Source organism: Triturus cristatus, chromosome 6 (genome assembly GCF_964204655.1).
Source record: "Triturus cristatus chromosome 6, aTriCri1.1, whole genome shotgun sequence".
Classification (NCBI taxonomy): Eukaryota; Metazoa; Chordata; class Amphibia; order Caudata; family Salamandridae; genus Triturus; species Triturus cristatus.
In genome coordinates, this window is record NC_140589.1 from 960,395,260 (window position 1) to 960,417,253 (window position 21,994).

The following is a 21,994-nucleotide window of genomic DNA, read 5'->3' on the forward strand; positions in this document are numbered from 1 at the left end:
GGAGGACATGGCCTGGCAGCTCGGGCTGGACTGGCTCTAAACTGGAATGACGTGATGTGCAAAAAAACAACGGATTTAACTCAGATATGTGACTGGGGGTGAATGTTTGATTTATTCCGCATTCCGTCCATCAGTTGTTCTTTTTGCACAAAGAACATATAAGGCATATACACCGAAGGGCCGTTCAGCCGATGCAATAATAGTCCACAGATTGCATAGGGAATATTTATTACTCTCAATCGCAATCAGTGGTACTTTACCAATCCAAAAGTTGTTATATGTTTCTTGCACTGCTAAAAGCACAAGCCATTTTCTGTTCCACACGGGTAATAGATGAATTGTATGCAGAGGCTTACCTATGCAGTACACACTGAGACTGACAGAATGACGCATGAAGCAGGATACCAGCATCAACAAGCATTAACTTTTGTGCAATCTTGGGTAAAGGATAATTTATAGTATGAAGTACGAACATAAGTCCCACAACACACCCATGGCCCGAGGAAAGGAGTAATAGGGAGGTCGATATCTGCCTTTTAGAGTGGACAAGCAAAAAGATCAAAAATGTGCAAATGAGAACATTTAGTGTGACGGTGCACAGGGAATTGGGGCGGAAGAGATTCAACTTCGAGAATGGAAAACACTGCACCATAAACCTGTTTAATTCTGAGCATATTCCAACATATGCATGTGAATATTTTATAAAGAAACAGGTAACAACGAAGATTCTCTCAGTTTCTTCCTACACTTAAAAAGTCAATGATTTGGACAGAGCATAGCCATTAACTATATAGCAAAATGGTCCAACAGGAAGGCCAGTGGTTCCAACCACAAGTAATTTTAGAGTAAGTGATTACTCTACGCACCCCTTTGTGTGCACTGCATCACAAGCATTCGCTGCATTTGTAGATGTTATTGGTACTCAATTAGGGTACACCTCGAGATGCTGAGCAACAAGTTGTTAAGTAACAATTAATTTGTCAGAAACCCCCCTTGTACATATTCAATTTACTCTCCTTGCTAGCTAGCTATTGAGCCTTTAAACACCCTGGGTGCTGTGCTGGGATTGCACAAACTCAGCATGGCAATTAAGGCTCGTCCTCACCAAATTCTAACTATTAGAAGTGACATTTATTGCTTTGAAGTTACCTCACGCTGACATAAGAGCCACATAACTCCACCACATCACAGCCATTGTACCCTCATCCAACATTTAAACATTTCTGAAACTAACCAAAGAAATCCATTGGATTTGCATACAAAAGTTGCTTGTTTCACACAAAAAGAGAGTGCCATAAAACTACCCAGTGATCTATTTTTAAAAGGTTCATAATGTGGATTTTTAAAAATTAAAATGCTCATTATGTTGGATGACAGCCATGGAGGGCTTAATTCTAAAAATAGGCTGTATGTAGTAACACCCTCAACAGGGCACTTTTGGATCCATATTAATTCGAGCAAAAGGTATAGGGTACTTTATGAACTTAGTAATATACAGTGGAAAGAACGCTGAAGTTAGGATAAGTGACTACAGTTTGTGCGTTTTTCAAACGAGACGCAGCATCAGAGCTGCAAAGTTTAAAATGTGCTCTTCTTTGAGACCACCCAAAGCAGTGGAGACCAGAGACCTCATTCAGAAAAGAGGGAAACTAAAGTACTGCATAGGTGCTTGTAACATTTGGAGATCATGAGTGTCAATAGCAGGCATGTGAAAAAGTACACTAAACAGTTCTACGGTCCTGATCGGGCATCATTCTTGGCTAGTGTAGGGACCATACCTACAAAAGTGTGAAGGTAATTAGGGACTAAGATATTTATTTGAATACGTTTTATAGTGCTCATCTAGCCCTAGAGAGAGTGGAACGATTTAGAATTAACCCTTGCAACAATGAACGAAAGGTACGGAAGTAGGGCTGAAGCCGTAACAAAGCCGGATAAACGGGAAGGTACAGTCTGAATAAAAGTGATTTTAGATCCTTTCTGAATGCAGAGATCTGAATTCAGTCTAATGCGATCTGGGATCATGAGCCAACATCTGGTGGCTAGAAAGGAGAAGGCTTATTTTGGTGGGTTTTTTCTTTTGACTTTAAAGGAATAAAGGAGACTGCTGAGAAAACAGCGAAGTGGAAGGAATTTATACTCAGCTCCATTATCTCCAAAATCTATATTTGCTGTGCTAACTGCAGGCTAGCTCTCCACATGCCAAATGAGGGTGCAGGTTGTAATTTTACCATTCCTACCTTCTGTCTTCTCTTCACCACTCGCTGCTTTCGAAGGCACGGATCCATTGCCAGCTTCAATAATATTTAAAACCTTGCCTTCACTTGGGGGTTCGTCGCCGGCGATTATCATGTGCCCATTGGAGGTTTCCACATTGGCTGGCACATTCCCATCTGAAAAATGCAAAAGCAACTATTACTTCAGTATGCAGTTCTCCTATGACCATGACAAATTTCAATCTTTTTTTGATAAACAAATTTTTATTAATTTCACAGAAAGTACCAGCCATTCACCAAGATACCATGATAACAAAGGATTATTTGCATTAATCCGGACAACCCAAAGGCCAAAGACATACAAATGCAAAAGGATGGATATTGGAACATCCCCATCGAGATCAGACCATTTCCCCCAACCACTTCCCCCAGACCCTACAACAAATTTCAATCTTAGCTTTGTCAAATTTGTTTAATAGATTAACTTGTAACAAGCCACTTACAGCAATTGGCCCGAGAGCAATTCGGAGTGTCCTAGGCAACAGATAAGTTTCTAGTACAAATGATATAACAGTTACTTCACATTTGTCTCAAAGTAACCATACATTAAAAATTGGGTGCAAAAACCTTTCCTGATGAACCATACAATGCTCCTCTGAGGATTCATGGATTCTGCACTGGACGGAGGAAACAATACTCTCTCTTCCAAAAGGATTTGTTCATTTTTCAAATTTGTTACCCTAAGATGAAATGGATGCATGAACCGTCCAGGGAAAAGTGTCAAGATACACAAATGTTCTTTTCTACTTAGTCTTCAGAACTCTACCTAACACCCTTTTCAAATTAAAATGTCTCAAAAACTGAGCACTAGATGTAGATCAAACCAAAATGTCTGAATAAAGTTACAGTTTCATGCCAAGTTTAGTGCTAATATGATAAGATAATTGTGCCATAGTGGAGACCAAAAAGCTTAAAGGAATTAAAAACCCAACTCTTTTTGCATCCCATTTTCCTGGATGGATGTGCACACAATGTAGCCACTTGCACTTTTGCATTTAAAAGTTTTGTTCATGAATTCATGAAGTGGTGGTGAGGAAGATAAAAAAATATTTTCCCATTTTAGCTTAGGCGCACACTTTTGTCTGGCACGAAACAAGTTCAAAGCCCCTTCAAGTCAATTCATATGAAGTGTTTAATCAGCAATGTCGAATAAATCCAACTAGTTTCGGAGTCTTCCACGCCTTGCTGATGGGTGGGTCAGCTTTGTTGACAGCAGTATTTTAAAGTGAATTCAACAAGGACATAAAAGACTGGCATTGCACGTAGCTATCCACATAGATGTCAAATCGGGGTCGGCCTTCATAGAACATGTTGTACTATAATGAATATATACATATATAAAACCAAAGGTAAAGGTAATCATAGAACAGAAACATTGCTGCATAAATGCAATCGCAATTTGGAATGATACATATGGCCCTATATTGAGTAGGCAATGAGACAACTAATGGATACCAACACTTACAAACCTTTAGAAACTGATTCCACAGAAGACTCGGTTTTAAGGTACAGGACCTTAAACGTTCATTGATGAAACAACAGCGTATATACTTGTTCATCCTAAATAAAGACCTGGTAGATTTTATATGATTCCCAAACTTCACAAAATGGACAGTACTGGCCATCCCATCATACTTCACGTTTGAGGCAGACTTCAGTTTTCCTGGGACACCATCTCTGGTCCTTTGTTTTGTTTCCATTAACGATCACAGAGCGCTTGCTCGCATCGGCAGATGACTCTCCATAGTCATGTCTGCTAGCACATCCGATCGGCTTTTGGCGGGAACATAGTCCCTAAATACCCATAGCCTACCACTAGCGCATTGTCATTGAACCCAGCAGACAGACTATCGCTGTTCTGCTCTGAAGCAGTCCAGGTGCAGGCGCACACAGACTTACGATCGTGTAAGGTAAGAGATGTCCTTTTTAGAACTGCCTTGCCATTGACTCACACAGCGTCAGTTACCAAGATATGACATGCCCAGCGATCTGCTCACAATATGCTCCCTATTGTTTTAGACCCCCTACAATGGATGCAAGCAACTTAAATATATATTGAGAACGAGCAGCAGCCCCTCGTGCCACTAGGAATGACCAAGTTCCAATACACGCACTAAAAGCCTGCACCTCCAGCGCGCAAAAACACCCATGCGGGTAAGTCTATAAGATCTTTTTCAGGCATCCACAAATTGTGGACGTTCTCACAGCTGCTTGTGAGCAGCTAGCCATTAAATGTGCTCCACCCTTTTCTCCCTTGAGTACACGCCAGGAAAACATACTCTAAAAACCCCACAAATAGGAATATTTCAGAAGTGCTATTCATTTATTTGCCAGCCTACCTCTACCCTCACATTGGGGTAAGTTCATTGTGCCACCCCAGTGAAGAAATGTAAGCATTATTACGCCTTAATCTGATAATACGCTTCATTCTCTCACACATATAGCGCCCGGCTGGGTCCCATATGAGTACTGTTTTTCTTCACTATACTCGCGGTGGCACTCTTTCTAACTAGGCTGTGCAGACCCAACTTCAGGTATTATACCTTATACACACTGCTCTTTCCAATTTCAAGCGCTACTGCTACACCGCAGCTACACACTGACAATAACCTTCTTTTTTTAGGTGTCCCTACATACCCCCAGGTCCTGAAGGGACCCTACATTGCACACATGGTCGAAACGCCGTCGACTGTTTAAAAAGCGAACCATTAAAAAAACAGCACTTATCACTGTATATAGCGCGGTTTACACAATGTATAACTTCTAACTGTCATTCTCATGTTATAAAGGAAACCTTGTACATATGTCACCAATATGTCACCACTATTTTAGGTTCCATTTTTTTCAATGGGACACCACTCACTAATGTTCAATTATTATTTCAATACTATGTATGTATTGTTCACTTAAAAAATACTGTATAATATTGGTTTACTGAATACAAATCCAAGGTGTGTTCGACTTGCTCTCTTTTTGACATCTAATTAACCCTTCCCATTGCGCATCTCTATACTTATAATAAGTTGCCATTAGTCCATAAGAGCCATTATTTTCTGTTAATATTTCAATTACCCTGGTTCCTAGTGAGTAGGGTTCCCTTGTTTTTGGTTCTCGATCCCATCATCTGTGGCAATGATTCAGTAACGAAGAGTCTATCTTTATTTGTCGACCTGCACCTTCAGCCCATTGTACAGGGACATCCAACACTTTTTAAGGATACCAGTCACTTCCTTCAAACTATTGAAAAATATAACCAAACCTACACATTTGATGATGACACTCTTCTGGCTACATTTGATGTTACATCATTATACATCAAAATACCACGCGAGAATGGGTTTATGGTGTTATCTGACGCTCTTAATAAAAGAATCAGGAAAAAGCCATCAACGTGCTTACCAACTTTGCAAGAGTTACTCTTAAATCCAACAATTTTACTGTCAATGGTAAACACTATCTGCAGATACAAGGGACTTCCATGAGCACTCAGATGGCTCCATGCTATGGAAATATCTTCATGGGCAAACTTGAGAACTATATACTTGCTACTTCTAGCATCAAACCACCGGTATGGCTATGATACACTGAAGACATATTTATAATATATAATGCAGGAAGTAGAACACTGAAACAATTTACAGCTTATATTAACAGTATCCATCCTCCCATCCAATTCACCAGCAAAAATACTAAACAGAAGCATCATCTTCCTTTTCTGAATGTGCGACTCACCATTCTTTGACAACTACTACTAAGCAAAAGCAAACACTCTGGCAAGAGCTGTCAAAGTGCTCCTGCTCACTGGAAGCAGAGATGTAATCTAATTTCCTGTCTGCAGACAAGCAGGCAGGGAAAGAGATGAAATAGATTGCTCCTGCACGCAAGGAGCCGCATTTCCAACAGCTCCCTTCGTGCAAGAGCAATGCCTGCTCCCACAGGAGGCGGTGAGCCGTCTGCGTCTGCGGGGGTCTTGATGCTCCCACCACCATCCCCAGGGAAAGAGGAGAAAGAGGCGAAATAAACGTGAGAAATGAGCAGAAAGATGCAAAATAAAGGTCCACAACAAGCAGAAAGAGGCAAAATAAAGGTGAAAAACATGCAGAAAGAGGCACAACAAGGTCAAAAACAAGCAGAAAGAAAAAGAATAAAGGTCAGAAATGAGGAGAAAGAGGATGAATAAAGGTCTGCGACGAGCAGAAAGAGGCAAGATAAAGGTGAGAAACAAGCAGAAAGAAGGTAAATAAAAGTCAGCAACGAGCAGAAAGAGGCAAAAAAGAGGTCAGAAACGAGCAGCAAGAGGCAAAATAGAGGTCAGAAGTAAGGAGAAAACTATTTCTAAATCGAGCAGAAAAAGAGCAAAACACACTCGGGAAACTCATGCACCCAGTTACAACTCAGACACTATCATAGCCACTCACAGACACATTCAAACAGTCATGTACCCACTCACAGACCCAGTCAAACTCACACACCCACTTGACGAATCACTCATACTCTCTCTCACCCACTCACAGACCTACTCAGACTCACGAGCCGACTCACAGACCCACTCAGAGGCTCACAGACCCACCCAGAGCCTCACTCACAGATTGACTGACCCACTCATGGAGGCACTCGCAAACCCACTCAGACACTCTCACACCCCGTCAGGCACTCATGCACCCACTCACACACCCACTGAGGCACTTATTCAGACACTAACTGTTGAAGGTTAATTACAGTTTACAGGGACATCATAAATAGGAAATAGAATTGAAAAAAAACCTTAGAAATTAACTGAATTCACTGATGGCATCATCCACAGAATCACTGACATGCCCATTCACAACCCTACACAACCCATCATTCACCCACACAACCACTCACATACACATTCACAGACCCATACAAGTACTCACACAACCACTCCCTCACCATTTAGCCACTCACACACCCACTTACGCACTTATACAGCCACTCACACAATCACTCACTCACCCATAAAGCTACTCATACAACCAGTGACTCATCCTTACAGCCACTCATGCACCCACTCACTCATCCATACAGTCACTCACACACCCACTCACACATGCAGTCACTCACTCATACACCTGCCCCTTTATCCAACAAGAGTCCGCAGTTTTGCACAAAATGTCTGCCCAACTGAAGTACTTTGTACTGGCTAATTAGTAAGCGTTGGTTAAATGTCTAGTGCATATTCTAAACTGCAGGTGCGTAATGGACCAGGAGGAAATGTCTCCAGTGACCTTATGTACATGTAATTTCGGAAATGTGATTGTTCCTCGAGGTCTTGAACCACAAATCAGTGATAACATGAATCCCTGTATAGAGAAAAGGACAAGTCTACAAAGAGGTGAATCTCCACCAAACAAGGGTATTCCCTCTTAACTATATGAAATAAGTGCTTCTTTTCTTGGTGGAGATCTTCTCATATTCCTCTGTATCAAGAACGCGTCACCAACAATCTGCCTGGAACATGCCTTGGGGGCCTTTTGGTACACTATCCACCAGTCTGTGAAAAGGTGGGAAGACCTTTGCATAATACTAAGAAAAATAGATGGGGCCAAACAGCTGGACCTTGCAGATGATTCTGGGCATTTGCATACTCAGGATAATTAAAAGGGAGAATCATGGACTCTGCTTTCACCAGGAGACAAGAAAGAAACCACTCGTCACAGTCACTCTAGATTAGATTACGCTCCAACAGATAAACAATGTATTCACCTTCTTTAAGATTTGCATGGGGAGGAGGGCCATGCGGCCCCCTGCCAGGGTCAATTGCAGCCTCAGGGGCCCCATGCCCGAGGGCCCTGCCTCTTGATGCTGGGTGCCCTGGAGTCAAATCCAGGAAATCCAGTCTGAAGCGAAGGGAACCGTTGGGGGGGAGCCTTGATGCTCTTGCAGTCCTAGCTGGTTCTCCACCAACAGAGGGAGCCGGCATTGCTCCTGCATGCAGGGAGCAGCCAAAATCGCTGCTCCCTATGAGAGGGAGCAATTTTTTTATCTGTTTTCCTGCCCGCTTGACAGCTTGCAGACAAAAATATAAAATGTCTGCTCCCAGTGGGTGGGAGCAGTGGAAGTAAAGTTACAGTTTGCCCTAACTTGGCTTGGCGGGACCTGTCCAAGCTCCAGCCAAGCAAAATTAAACTGCCATCTCCCAAGAGTGGACACCTCGGGGAAATAGGAAGATGGCCCTGGGGGGTGGTGATCCCCAGGGCCTTTAATGGGTCCAGGAGGGGGGTCACCCTGCCCCCACCATTTAATCTGAAGGGTCTACCCCGGGGAGGTGTTGGTCCCCAGGGCCAAGTATGGCCCAGGAAGGGGCCCCTCCCCCTTTATTTTGTATTTCTGGCCCCAGGGAGGTGGTGGTCCCTGAGGCCCTGCTGGGTCAGTAGGTTTGTCCGCGCGGCCCCCTTCCAATTTACTGTTGAAGCCCCTGGGAGGTGGTAGTCCCTGGGGCTCTTTACAGCCTTAGGAGGGGGGTCCGTGCAGCCCCCCCTCCAATTTAAAAATCAAGCCCCAGGGAGGTGATGGTCTCCAGGGCTCTTAGAATTTCCACATGTATTACATATCAATGCCCCTGAGACCTGGCCCACCTGGGGCTGAAATGTAAACAAGCACAGGAGATTGTGCTTTATTTTTTTACTTTTACATCTTTGCGGAGATTCGCGCCTTTTCGTGATTTACACAGCCAAAATTAAACAAAACATTATTTTTGGCCCTGGAGAAGGGCGCTGTGGTATGCCCACCCCAGGCCTAGGGGTTCAGGGTATTCCTACCCTGCCCCCTTCTCTTTTTTCACATTTTTGTTTGCGACTCAGCAGAGTCCAAGTCCCAAAATATCTTTTAACACTTACTGGTTGAACTGTTGCCATCCAATCAGATCTCTGCCAAGATCGGTAAGATCTGTGTAGTGTCCACACCTCTAGATATACAAATTAGTTTTTCCTTGAATATGTACAAATCTACTGAACGGATTTACACCAAATAACAAACACTGCTCTTTCTGGGCCAAGAGCTAACTTTCTACCAAATTTGGTGTAATTTTGTCCAGCAGTTCGGGATCTAGCCATGTTCAAAATCTCTATAGGAAACACTTTTTTTTTACCCCATCCCCTTTTTCTCGCCTCTCGCTTGGACTCGCATCAACCCAAAACTTTCCATGCACTGGACACAGACACTTTTTGGGGAAAATTTCGTGAAGATTCATCAAACTAGGTCCTATCTATAACTACCTACTGGTGACTATATATACAAATACATTAACACACACATATATAGATATATTTTTTTCCAAGCACTATGAGCGAAACAAAACGTGGTGCACACTCGATGTATATAGCCAATTATTTTATTCTGCTCCTATCGGCAGACAAACGTGTTTCGGCCAGGACGGCCTTTGTCAAAAAAAATTATATATATATATATATATATATCAGCTCTGCAAAGCTTTTAACACACTGTATTTTTGTTATTAAAATCTGTGGTTTCAGGGGGACGAGTGACTTACATTTAGTATTTTTTCTATGTCCAGCTTAATGCCGATCGACGTCATTAGGTAGCGTCATGTCTGCGCCTTTAAATTTATGTCCTAGCTTCCCGTTTGTTAAGTGATCAAGGACACAGCCCAGTGTCCGAAACGCGTCTGAGGCAGCACCGTTTGTTCACAGCAAAAAATATATATATATAATTCTGGCATCAGCTTATCGAAGTGTCCGTGTTCCTGTTTATGCAAGGAAGCACTTGGGAGAAGTGGAGAGGATTTGTCACAGGAAGTTGGTTTGTTCCTGAATTCACGGACTCCTCACCCGGAAAGCAGGCTGACCGTTTGTCAAACCAGTTGGAACTTCGTGTTCGGCAACAAGCAATGGCGGCCGGCCCCCTGTGAACGGATTCAAGACTACAGCAGCACGGAATCGGAGGTAATTAGTGAAAGTCGGAGGACTCGCACAATTGCCATCTGTACGCGGCAGGCTATAGTTACGTTATATCGCAGGTGGGGAGGTGCTGAATATGATGACAAACAAAAAAACCATGCAAAGGAGGGTCCAAGGGATATGTTTAGAGACCTGCACAGTATGAAATCCCCAAGTCAAACTACAATATACAAAAAATACTGTGGGTCTGAGGTTCAGAATGTGTACACACACTGATAGGGCAGAGAAAGTAGGAGGGAACCAAAGTAATTGTATGAAACCTCCAATGAGGTTTAAGTTCCCATCACCCACCGAAGGTGGCTAATCATCATCTCGGAACTATGGACATTACCAAGAGTACCAACCACTATGGTGATTGTGATGGTACCCTGGTTGTCCCAGGCATCCGTGCAAAATTATTACAAACGGTAGGGTGATGGTTGCAGTTACAGTGTAGTAAAGCAAAATGTGATATTAAAAATGGCTACCAAGACACTATATATTTTATTCTGGCGCTATCTTGGTGCCACTTAAAAACAATGTATAGACAGCATGAACAAATAACTGTCAGGTCTTTGGTCTACATGTTTCGGCTACTGGACAAAGGAGTCTCACCGACGGAGAGAGCGGTGCCTCAATTCCTGAGCGGATGCCAGGTGAGGCGAGGTGCGTACCCACAATCATTCGGAGTTCTATTACCAGACATTGCCTGTAACTGTTCCAACGTGACATACAGGACCTTATCAGGTTGTATTGGGTACCAACCGTGTAATCAATTTATACGATATATATACTTTCTTACACATTTTTGTAGTAGCGTTTACATGGTCCTGACGAGAGCTTGGACTTCTTTGTCCAGTAGCCGAAACATGTAGACCAAAGACCTGACAGTTATTTGTTTATGCTGTATATACATTGTTTTTAAGTGGCACCAAGATAGCGCCAGAATAAAATATATAGTGTCTTGGTAGCCATTTTTAATATCACATTTTGCTTTACTACACCTTTTTGCACTGCAACCATCACCCTACCGTTTGTAATAATTTTGCACGGATGCCTGGGACAACCAGGGTACCATCACAATCACCATAGTGGTTGGTACTCTTGGTAATGTCCATAGTTCCCAGATGATGATTAGCCACTTTCGGTGGGTGATGGGAACTTAAACCTCATTGGAGGTTTCATACAATTACTTTGGTTCCCTCCTACTTTCTCTGCCCTATCAGTGTGTGTACACATTCTGAACCTCAGACCCACAGTATTTTTTGTATATTGAGGTGCTGAATATGCCAGTACGGGCTTCAGTTTAGTGATTAAACAGCCCATTGCTAATAACTTGAATAATATATCTGGTGCAATGTCTAATGAACGGGAACGGGAGATGGCGGCAGAGGAAATTTTTCTTAACCTGCCTAAGGTTCCACAAGGAGGAGGAGGTAGCAAAACTATCGATATAAGCAATAACAACAATGTTAAGAGTCTTTTGAAGGCACTAGAAAAAAATAGTCGGAGCGAGCTCACCAAATGGTGGGAGATAAAATCACTAGAAAAATACCACTTAGTGGGAAGAATTCCCAGAGGCCTCAGGAAAATGCTGGCGCCGAGTTTTGACAGCCCTAACCCACTCCTTCTGAAGGAGTGGGCTGAGGGTAATCTGGAGGCATCCATGCGCTTGGTGTGTCTGCTGGTGAAATACGCCAGGACTGACCGTGACAAAAACATGGAAGAAATCTCAAGGATCAATAATGAGTTGAGCAAACCAGAGTTTTTGGATAGTAAGGAAGATATTGATAAAAGTATGAAAGAGATGAATGACCGCCTGAGGAAACAAGAAGAAGTGATCAAAACCAGGAAGGCGTTTAAGTTTGCCCACGACAAGCAGGACTATGAGTTGGGGCAAATTTTTACATTTGCACGCAAATTTGACAACTTACGCAAACAGAAGGGCCGTGGCATTAACAAAACAGCGACAAATCTCAAAAAACCTGATCTGGCTACTAGCGACTCCAACATATCCACCTCGGATGCCAGCTTAGTCTCAAGTGAGGAAGCATCAGATGATGACCCTGGTGCAAAGCGAGGGGATTTAGGGCAATTGACACTGGTAGAGGAACTGGATTATATCAGGATGGAGCGCAAACAATCGTTATGCCCACGCAAACAAAACGCCTCAACAAACAAAGGCGAAATACAAGGAGGCGTGAACGACGGAAATGTTTCAGAAACAAGGGGAAGGCGGCAGCAAAATCGGTAATGGAAAAAGAACAAACAATAGACGACAACACCATTGTCAACCTTACCAACATTGATTTGGACCAGGCTGAGAAACAATTGCTATCATTAGGTTTGTCCTTCTGTCCCGAGAGCAATTTCGGATATTGCAGCACTCACATTGATGTCTTCAAGTTTATTAGGAAGATCAAGTTAAGAAAATATTTCACTATTAAAAACAATTTGGAAAAAAAGAAGAACTTAGAAAGTAAGACCAACACTACCCAACAAGGGTTACAAGTCAAGGATATGTCTTTGGTCCTTACTTTACATGATCTTAACAATGAAGACATCCAACTAGTAATACGCAAGAGTTAGCAAGGGCAGAGGGTATTAACATATCCAAACCATGACAAAGCCCCTTCAAGCCTGTCTCCACGTTTTTTCCCAACATGTCACGCGATGCCATTGATATTTATCGTGACCGGGTCATTGAGGAACTGAAAAGATTACAGCACAAAACCAAAACACAACAAAGGCCACCTAATGAGCAAATGAAGCAATATTCGACACTGATGAACAAACTCAAGAAAAACAACACCATCGTAATTAATAAATCGGATAAAGGTGGGAATATTGTGCTCAGGGACAAGAAAGAATACATTAAAGAGGCATATCGCCACCTAAATGATGAGGCTTGCTACAAGAAAATCAACATGGCATTGGCAAAAATGATTCACAGAAACTATAAGGATGAACTAAACGAATGGAGAAGGGTAGGTCTCATCTCTAGAGACAAATTTATGTTTCTCAATAAAGATTTTCCAACCTTACCAAACATTTATTTCATACCAAAAGTTCATAAAAAGGAAATACCTGTTCCGGGGAGACCTATTGCATCATCCATTAATAGTACCTTCGAGAATACATCGAAATATATTGATTTTTATCTCCAAGAATTTGTCACGAGTTTACCGGCATACATTAAAGACACTACAGATTTCTTGTATCAACTTAATAACTGTGAATGGTCTAAAGAATATCTTTTTTTAACAATGGACATATCAGCTTTGTACACGAGTATTGTCCACCCTGATGGAGTGAGAGCAGTGGAAATTTATTTGGGCAAGAGACCTATTGAAATGTACCGCCATAGTAAAATGTTGATTAGAATGGTTCATTGATGTCTTCACAACAATGTTTTTATGTTTGATAACACAGTCTTTCAACAACTAAGAGGAATGGCTACGGGGGCACGCTTCTCCCCCAGCTATGCGGGGCTCCACGTTGGCTGGTGGGAGGAGCATGTCCTCAAGGTACAGCATGCCACTGCATGGTCTAAACATATTGTCAAATACTGGCGATACATAGACGATGTGTTCATTGTATGGCGAGGAACAGAAGATCAAGTTAAGCAATTTGTTGATAACATCAATGACAATGTGTTAAACCTACATTTTACTGCCAATATTGACTGTGTTGTCACGAATTCTCTTGACATTCAAGTACGAATAGCAGATGGTAGGATTGAAACCTGTCTATACAGAAAGCCTACATCGGGTAACATGGTGTTACATGCAGGGAGTTTTCATCCACCACACACTATAGCTAGTATCCCGTATGGCGAGTTCATTCGCATACACAGAGCATGTAGCAATCCAGAAGCCAGACAATATCACCAGTTGGAGGCTAAGAAGAGATTGGAAGCCAGAGGTTATACATCAGGAAGGCTAGAAATGGCCATGAGGAAGGAAAATGCCCTCAATCTTACAGCTCTTCTAGACCCCAATAGGAATTTTCAGCAAGAAGATGATTATCTATGTGATAAGGAGGCTGGTGAAAATTCTGAAATTAGGCTAGTCACAGGTTACAGCAGGCAAGCCAAATGCATTAAAAACTATTATCAAGAAAGAATGGCCAATTGTTCTCACTGATCTTACCTTAAAAGAGGTTGTTCCCACCCCTCCAACAGTAACCTTTAGACGTGCGTACTCTATGCGCAATGAGCTATTGAAAAATAGCCCAGAAACCAATGTAACAGCAAGCTGGCTGTCACCCCGTAAGGGATTTTTTAGGTGCAGCTCATGCTGAGCTTGTAAGTTTGGCACCAATACTGCCATTTACTTGAAACCTTTTTCAGACGTACCTATCGCTCTGAAGGCCCACTACACTTGTGGAACGGAGTTTGCTGTGTACGCCCTCAAATGCAGTAGTAACCTTTGCTACGTAGGCAGCACTAAACTACAGGTGCATGTGCGGATCCTTCAACATCTCAGAGCGATAGTGACCTCTGACCAGGCTTACCCAGTGGCCCGGCATTTTAAAGCCATACACAACAACAATTTGAACTGTTTGCAGTATTTTGTTATTGATGCCGTGGCACCATGAAAGAGGGGTGGAAATAGGGAGAAAGCACTGCGTCAGCTCGAGTCACGCTATATAGTGGAGCTTGACAGCAAGTCCGATAGGTCTGAACATAGGTGAAGACCTATACAACTTTCTATAGGTGTGGGCTATTATTCAAGCCATTTCATCCTATGTGGCATCTGTAGATTCCACTCTAGGCAACATTTTATAACAGCTATGGAGGTATTTTTCTCCGGGAGATCCATTTGTAAATTTTCCAAGCTGTTTTTCCTAGATAGTTTTCTCGCTCTGTTCCTGCATTTTTTCTGTAGTGTTTTTTTTCTGTAGTATTTTTTTCTCTTTTTTTCTTGTTCTTTTTCATAAATTGTGTGATACATTCTTTGCCCTTTATTCATCATGAAATAATATATGGATAGAGAAACTTCATTTTACTTGAATAATTTGATATTCCATGATCTCTAGCCTTCTGGTAGACCGTAGGGGGTCTTTTAGGACAGTCTCTTATCTAGGTGTAGCTAGTATAAGGATTTATCCAAAGTATGATTTTCGATTTACCACTTTAGATTATTGAGGCCGTACCTATGGATACTCCTAGGTGTAATTTCCTTTTTTCTTTAGGGAGTATGGCCGCCATATATCCTGTTAGTAGCACAAGTTAGCAACTTTTTTAACTCCTTTTTTTGAGCACTTAAGCACCATTATTGCACTGTTCCACACTACAGGCACGTTCAGTGCTTCTATAAGCGTTGTTCTGGCTGTATGACAACCACCCTCTGGACATAATATCATCAATTACAATCAATAGAACAGTGTGTGAACATTGAATATATGCTTAGCTTTGCATAAATATGGGTATGGGTACTGGTCATTCTTACATAGAGTGCCTGTTTCAACCTATTCGCACATCAATATAGCTGTATTTGCACATTTGTATAGCGATGTTTTGCACATAACTTGGTATTTGAACCTGTTATAACATCTCATTTCGCATTTCTCTATTTGCACTATAATATAGCTGTATTTGCACAAATGTATAGCGATGTTTTGCACATAACTAGGTATTTGAACCGGTTTCAACGTAACCAATGCTGAATTTGCACATTCCTTGCGTTCTTTGCACACAAGCGCCCTTTGCACATAAGTACTTACCTTTTTTAAAACTAGGTTTTTATGTGTTATGTTTTCATCCATTTGTAATATGTCATGTTCATAGGATGGAATTTTTATTGTGCCCTGTATTCCATATTCTTTTTAGCTTAAATTTTTTTGGGGATAATTACAAGTGGACGTTTATAGAATAGAGCAGGATATATTAGCTCTGTGTGCAAGCTAGTTAATTGTAAACGACAGTACAAACAAACACCAATTAAGACAGCGAAGATAAACGTAGCCGTCTCTGTATTTTAGATCAGCTCTGCAAAGCTTTTAACACACAATATTTTTGTTATTACAATCTGTGGTTTCAGGGGGACGAGTGACTTACATTTAGTATTTTGTCTATGTCCAGCTTAATGCCGATCGACGTCATTAGGAAGCGTCATGTCGGTGCCTTTAAATTTATGTCCTAGCTTCCCGTTTGTTAAGTGATCAAGGACACAGCCCAGTGTCCGAAACGCGTCTGAGGCAGCACCGTTTGTTCACAGCAAAAATAAAATAAAAATATTCTGGCATCAGCTTATCGAAGTGTCTGTGTTCCTGTTTGTGCAAGGAAGCACTTGGGAGAAGTGGAGTGGATATATAAACACACACACACACCCACACACACACACACACACTGAAAAATGCAACGTTTACAGTGACGTTATAGTTAAGTTTCATAATATCCGGGGCGCTAGGTGGCGCACGAGCGGAATGGCCGACACTCTGTGAGGCTCCCGCAGTCCGGTTTCATAATCCGTCAATAATCCTGCTCCCAATGCGGTGAAATACTGGAAGACATAGGAGATATGCCACTTAACCATCCAGGCATTCAGCGGTGCTGAGATCGGGGACGGAGGAGCCGTCTGGCGCTCAGAATTGCAGAGAGAAGGCGCTGCCCTGGGTGGCGACTGCGGGAGGGTCGTGGTTCCCACGAGGCGGAAAGGCCTACATGTGATGGTGGAGAGGGGAATCGCATAGTGACAGTCTCCCACGGCAAGACATCTGTTACTGGCTGCCGCCGCTAAACGCCATATCACTCAAGTAAGAGCAGCGAGCCGCTGTGGGTCCGGGGTTCAGATAGCAGACATAAATGTGAATGTGAGGGAGAGCTGTGGAGACGCGCACTGCCTGGAAAGACGCGGTGCGTGAGAGCTGCCATCCCCGTATGGCAATAAGGCCCGAGTGCAGGAGCGGCTAAGTGGCCCCCGCACTAACAAATTCCCCATACTAAATCACCCGGCGCCCGATCATCTGTAAAGCTACACAGACCTTAAACGCAGCCAGCGCGAGGCATGAGTTGGGGGAGGAGATAAATGGTACGATGTGCAGCAAAAATCAGACAGGGCGGTGCAACGATCCCGCTGTGGAAGAACATTTAAAGACTGCCCCAGGATGCCCATATGTGCACCACACCTGAAAACAGACTCCAACTGTCTTCCAAGGCTGTCGGCAGAGGGAATAAATAAATAAGTTGGTAGCGCGCACTGTAATAAGCGCATTGTGGGGCTGCTGGAAGACACCATTCCTTGACCATTAGCAAGTGGGAAACAGGTCTGAAAAGCACGGACTGAAAGGCGGCAATTTTGCTAAGTGCCCGGACTGTTACCATAGCAAGCAACTGCCTCCTCCCCTCACCCCCCCCCCCATTACAAACACATACATTCAACTTGCTCAATCTGGGAATACGCCCTCAGCAAGGCCCTTATATCACAGCTGTGGAGCAGGGGTGAGCAGTTCTGCACATTGCTGAAGTGGAGTGGAAGTTGAGACGCTGGGCACAACATAATTACTTCATAACGCAGGCATAGTGCCCAGCCCAGTGCAGATAAGACACCAATAAAAACAAAGCCACGATGGGGAAACCAGATGCCAGCCAACCGCGACTGACATTCGAAGGTAAGAAGTCCACGAGACAGCAGTCAACGACACTGGACAATGCAGCAGAAATCCCGCAGCAGTAACACCAGCCATCATCGGGAGAGGACCTACACTCGATTCCATTGGAAGTGTGGCAATGATTTGCAACCATCGCGGACAAAATGGACACGATGAGCACGCGAATGGATGCGATAGCCCGCAAGATAGAAGGACACGAAACGCGCCTAAAGGAAGCGGAACAACGCATTTCGGATGTTGAGGATACCGCAGCCCAGGTACAACAAGTATTGGCATAGCCAATAGGTCTCGCTTTTGGGACCTTATAAGTATTTAGTTATGCAACTGTTGCATGGCTAAACACTTAAAAGGTCCCAAAGGCGAAACCTATTGGCTATGCCAATGCTTGTTTTCTTTCTAATCGCGGCACCGGTGCTATACTTTTAACATTAAAAGTAAAGAGCGGGGGCGCCGCGATTATAGCAAAAGTAAAGAAATAGATGTTTGTTTCTATTTCTTTACTTTTGCTATAAACGCGGCACAGGCGCTTTACTTTTAATGTTAAAAGTAAAGCACCGGTGCCGCGATTAGCAAGCTAAAAATGCTACCGCCGGCCACAGCTTGCAGTGCATGTGCGCGAGTGGTGCGCGCGCAGCAGTAATCACGCCATATGGCGCCTCTGCTGAAGCGCTTGCCCGCGCACATGCACTGCAAGCAGTAGCCGGCGGTAGCATTTTTTAAAGTCCTTACTAAAGTCTCTCCGAGCAGCGCATGCGCACAGACTCAGCGAGACCTAAAAAACGAAGGCGCAAATGGATAAGTTGCTCAAGGTCATAGCGGCCAAGAATGAGGACATAGAAGCGCGAAGCAGACGGAACAACATACACGTTTTGGGTATACCAGAGAGTACAAATACGGGCAAGAATATATCGAGAAGTTGCTGGTGGCAGTGGTGGGAACTGAACTACTGTCTCCCCATTTCATAGTGGAAAGGGCCCATCGATCCCTCGGGCCGCGGTCGCCCCCTGGTAGCACACCCAGACCCATAATTGCCCGTCTGTTAAATTATAGAGACAGGGATAGTGCACTAAGGGTGTCCAGGGAGAAAAAACAGTTGACCTATGATGGACTATCATTCACCATGTATCCTGACTTAACGCTGCATGTGCAGGAAGAACGCCGCAAGTTCCTGGCAGTGAAACAAAAACTAAGGCAAGCCCAGATCGACTATGCCCTATTATACCCAGCTCGCCTTCGCATCACCCATCAGGGAACCCAAACTTTTTTCACAAAGCCTCAACAAGTCGAAGATTTTCTGAAGCAACTTAAAAAACCAAGAAGACATACAGGGACGCCGGACGGCTCCCCCGATCTCATTCACCGGAAATAAATTGACTGCCGCTGATGATCGCCAGTAGTCACTGACAAGGCATGTATCATGCTTGACTGACATGGTCACGATCGATGGATACTTCAACATGACCATGAGATAAGATATAGTACACAGGAGAAATGACACTCTAGCGACGTAACATATTCTGAAGGGAGTACACAATCACTCTGAAGCCGGACACCCTCGAAATCTATCCAGGGACTAGCAACACGCTATAGTACACCTGGACTGATAAGAGGTATTCGTGGGTCACCCAGGTGCATTCCCCAGTTGGGAGATCCCCCCTACTGCTTTTCGTAATGTTTTTGCTTCTTCCAAATCACTTCTCAAGTTCTAAATGGGAAGACATGGACCTAGTTGTCACGATGAAGGAGCAAATGGGTGTTGGGGAGGGGGAGGGTTAACTATGACTGACATGTTTGGGATGTTTCAGTGGGAGGGGGTGGTATGGGGAGGGGAGATTAACATTCACAGTGAAACAATTGCACGATTTACTGGTGGCAAACCTGTCTCTTCATGTACAAGAATGCCAATATATGTGAATACTCAATTTATTAGTCACATGGTAACACAGTGGAGCAATGACATAGGAGGATAGAACCATACTGAGAGTGATGTCGTGGAATGTCAGGGGTCTCGGAGACCCAAGGAAGCGTAGAAAAAGTCCTGGCCTATCTGGATCGACAGCAGATACACGTAGCTTTGCTGCAAGAAACCCATATTAATCCAAAAACTTTCACACCTTCGCCAGCAAATGGGCCAGCTGTCGCCTATTTTCATCCTATTCATCTTATGCTCGTGGCACTGCAATTCTGTTTAAAAAATAAACTTCTTTTGAAATGGCGGGAGTGATAGTAGATCCACAGGGTCGCTTTGTCATTACATGGGGGCGGCTTGGCAGGGAATCAGTTCACGCTTGCGAATTGTTATGGGCCGAATACGGACAGCCCCGAATTTTTCACTAATATATGGGGCAAAATACTGATCATCGGCTCCACTCATATTATTTGGAGTGGTGACTTCAATGTCGCCCAGAACCCACGCCAGGACAGATCTAATGTGGCTACACATCATTACAGCACTGCGGGGTATCATTGAAGAAGGTGGACTGATAGATAGCTGGAGGTACATCCACCCACAGAAACAGGAAGGCACACACTTTACGTCTCATACAGGGACATGGGCACGGATAGACTATCGCCTTCTTTCTAAGGGGTTAGGTCCAGCCATATGCAATGTGTCGCATTTAGCTCGGACGTTTTCAGATCATTGTCCGGTGAAAGTGTCGCTCACTCCTCCGGGCTATGATAGACCCAGGCCGAGCTGGAGACTGCAACCCACAGGCTTGTTGGATTTAGTCTTTCAGGCAGAACTAGGAGAGTAAATCAAGGACTTTTTTACCAGAAACAAGGGGACTGTGGATAGCGTTGAAGTGATATGGGAAGCTTTTAAAGTGACGATAAGGGGCTTTAGTATGTCAAAAGGTTTGGGGTGTTGAAAGACTTACAGAACACATTACACAAATTAGAACGAGAATTAAAAGAACTGGAGAGGCATATGGGGAGAGGAGAAACAGGGCAAGTGCAAACAGAGTTCCGGGGGAAATTATCTGACTATGAAGACACGGCACTCAGAGAATCAAAATTCAGGGGCCAGTACTGGGTAGCCCGCAAATACGGGGAAGGAGAGAGGCCGGGTAGTGCGCTTGCTGAAGTGACACGATGCCCACGCTTTAATGCTTACATTTTAGAGATACAAGGAACTGGGGAATTATCGCAGCGGGACACACTGACCATCCTAGACACGTTCATCGCACATTACAGGACATTATATACATCCCAGAGACAAGAAACTCCAGAATTAGATGATTTTATGGGAGATATAGCGCTTGGGTGGCTCAGTGATGCACAAAGGGAATTCCTAATGCACCCCTTGGAGGTCGATGAAATTAGAGATGCAATTATGCAATTAAAGAATGGGAAGGCTCCAGGCTCCGACGGCCTACCGGCAGAATTTTATAAAAGTTACATCGACATCATGGCACCAGTGTTAAAAGAGGTATACGAAGAATCCCTAGAGGTAGGCATACTCCCCCCCTCGATGAGGGAAGCAATAGTTACATCACTGTTGAAGCCCGGAAAACGCCCTGAGTCCTGCGACTCATATCGTCCGTTATCACTGATAAATTGCGACACAAAAATCTTAGCAAAAACATTGGCTAATCGATTAACTCGCTTAATGGACAAACTAATACTTCCCGACCAATCAGGGTTTGTACCGGGCCGGAACATGTCCCACAACCTCAGAACTTTATTCTCCCTAATTCAGACAGTAGCCCCTGAATTCCCACTCGCTGCAGTATTTCTAGATGCCACCAAGGCGTTTGATTCAGTGGAGTGGGATTATCTGTTTGGTGTTTTACAATGAATGGGCTTCCCGCTTCTGTATCTGTCCTGGATTAAATTACTATACCATCACCGTACCGCCAAGATCTTGATTAATGGGCACCTATCCCAGCCGATAACAATCTCGAGAGGCACCCGTCAGGGGTGTCCGTTATCCCCACTATTGTTTGCCATAGCTGTAGAACCTTTAGCTTCAAGATTACGTCAGGTTCACAAAGACAAGGCATTTCGCTGTTGCCTGCGCCAAATATTAATCTCACTATATGCGGGATGATATGATGCTATACATCAGAGACCCCATACAAAACATGAACCCTATATTACGAGAATTTATTAGATTCTGCAGGTTGTCAGGAATTAATATTAACTGGGGGAAATCACAAGTTTTTCCTCTTACACCGGCAGTAC

At 43.5% G+C, this 21,994-nt stretch overlaps 1 protein-coding gene across 4 annotated transcripts in view; it reads right to left on the reverse strand.

Moving 5' to 3' along the window:
* Nucleotides 1-21,994, reverse strand: part of PHACTR2 (phosphatase and actin regulator 2) — a 458,184-nt gene that overhangs the window by 154,093 nt on the left and 282,097 nt on the right. For 2 of the 4 annotated variants that reach the window (XM_085611660.1, XM_085611662.1), the window contains exon 4: nt 2,232-2,393. In XM_085611660.1, coding sequence (XP_085467786.1) covers nt 2,232-2,393 — 162 coding nt within the window. The remainder of the gene's footprint in view (nt 1-2,231; nt 2,394-21,994) is intronic. The other 2 variants (XM_085611661.1, XM_085611663.1) reach the window with 1 other exon arrangement.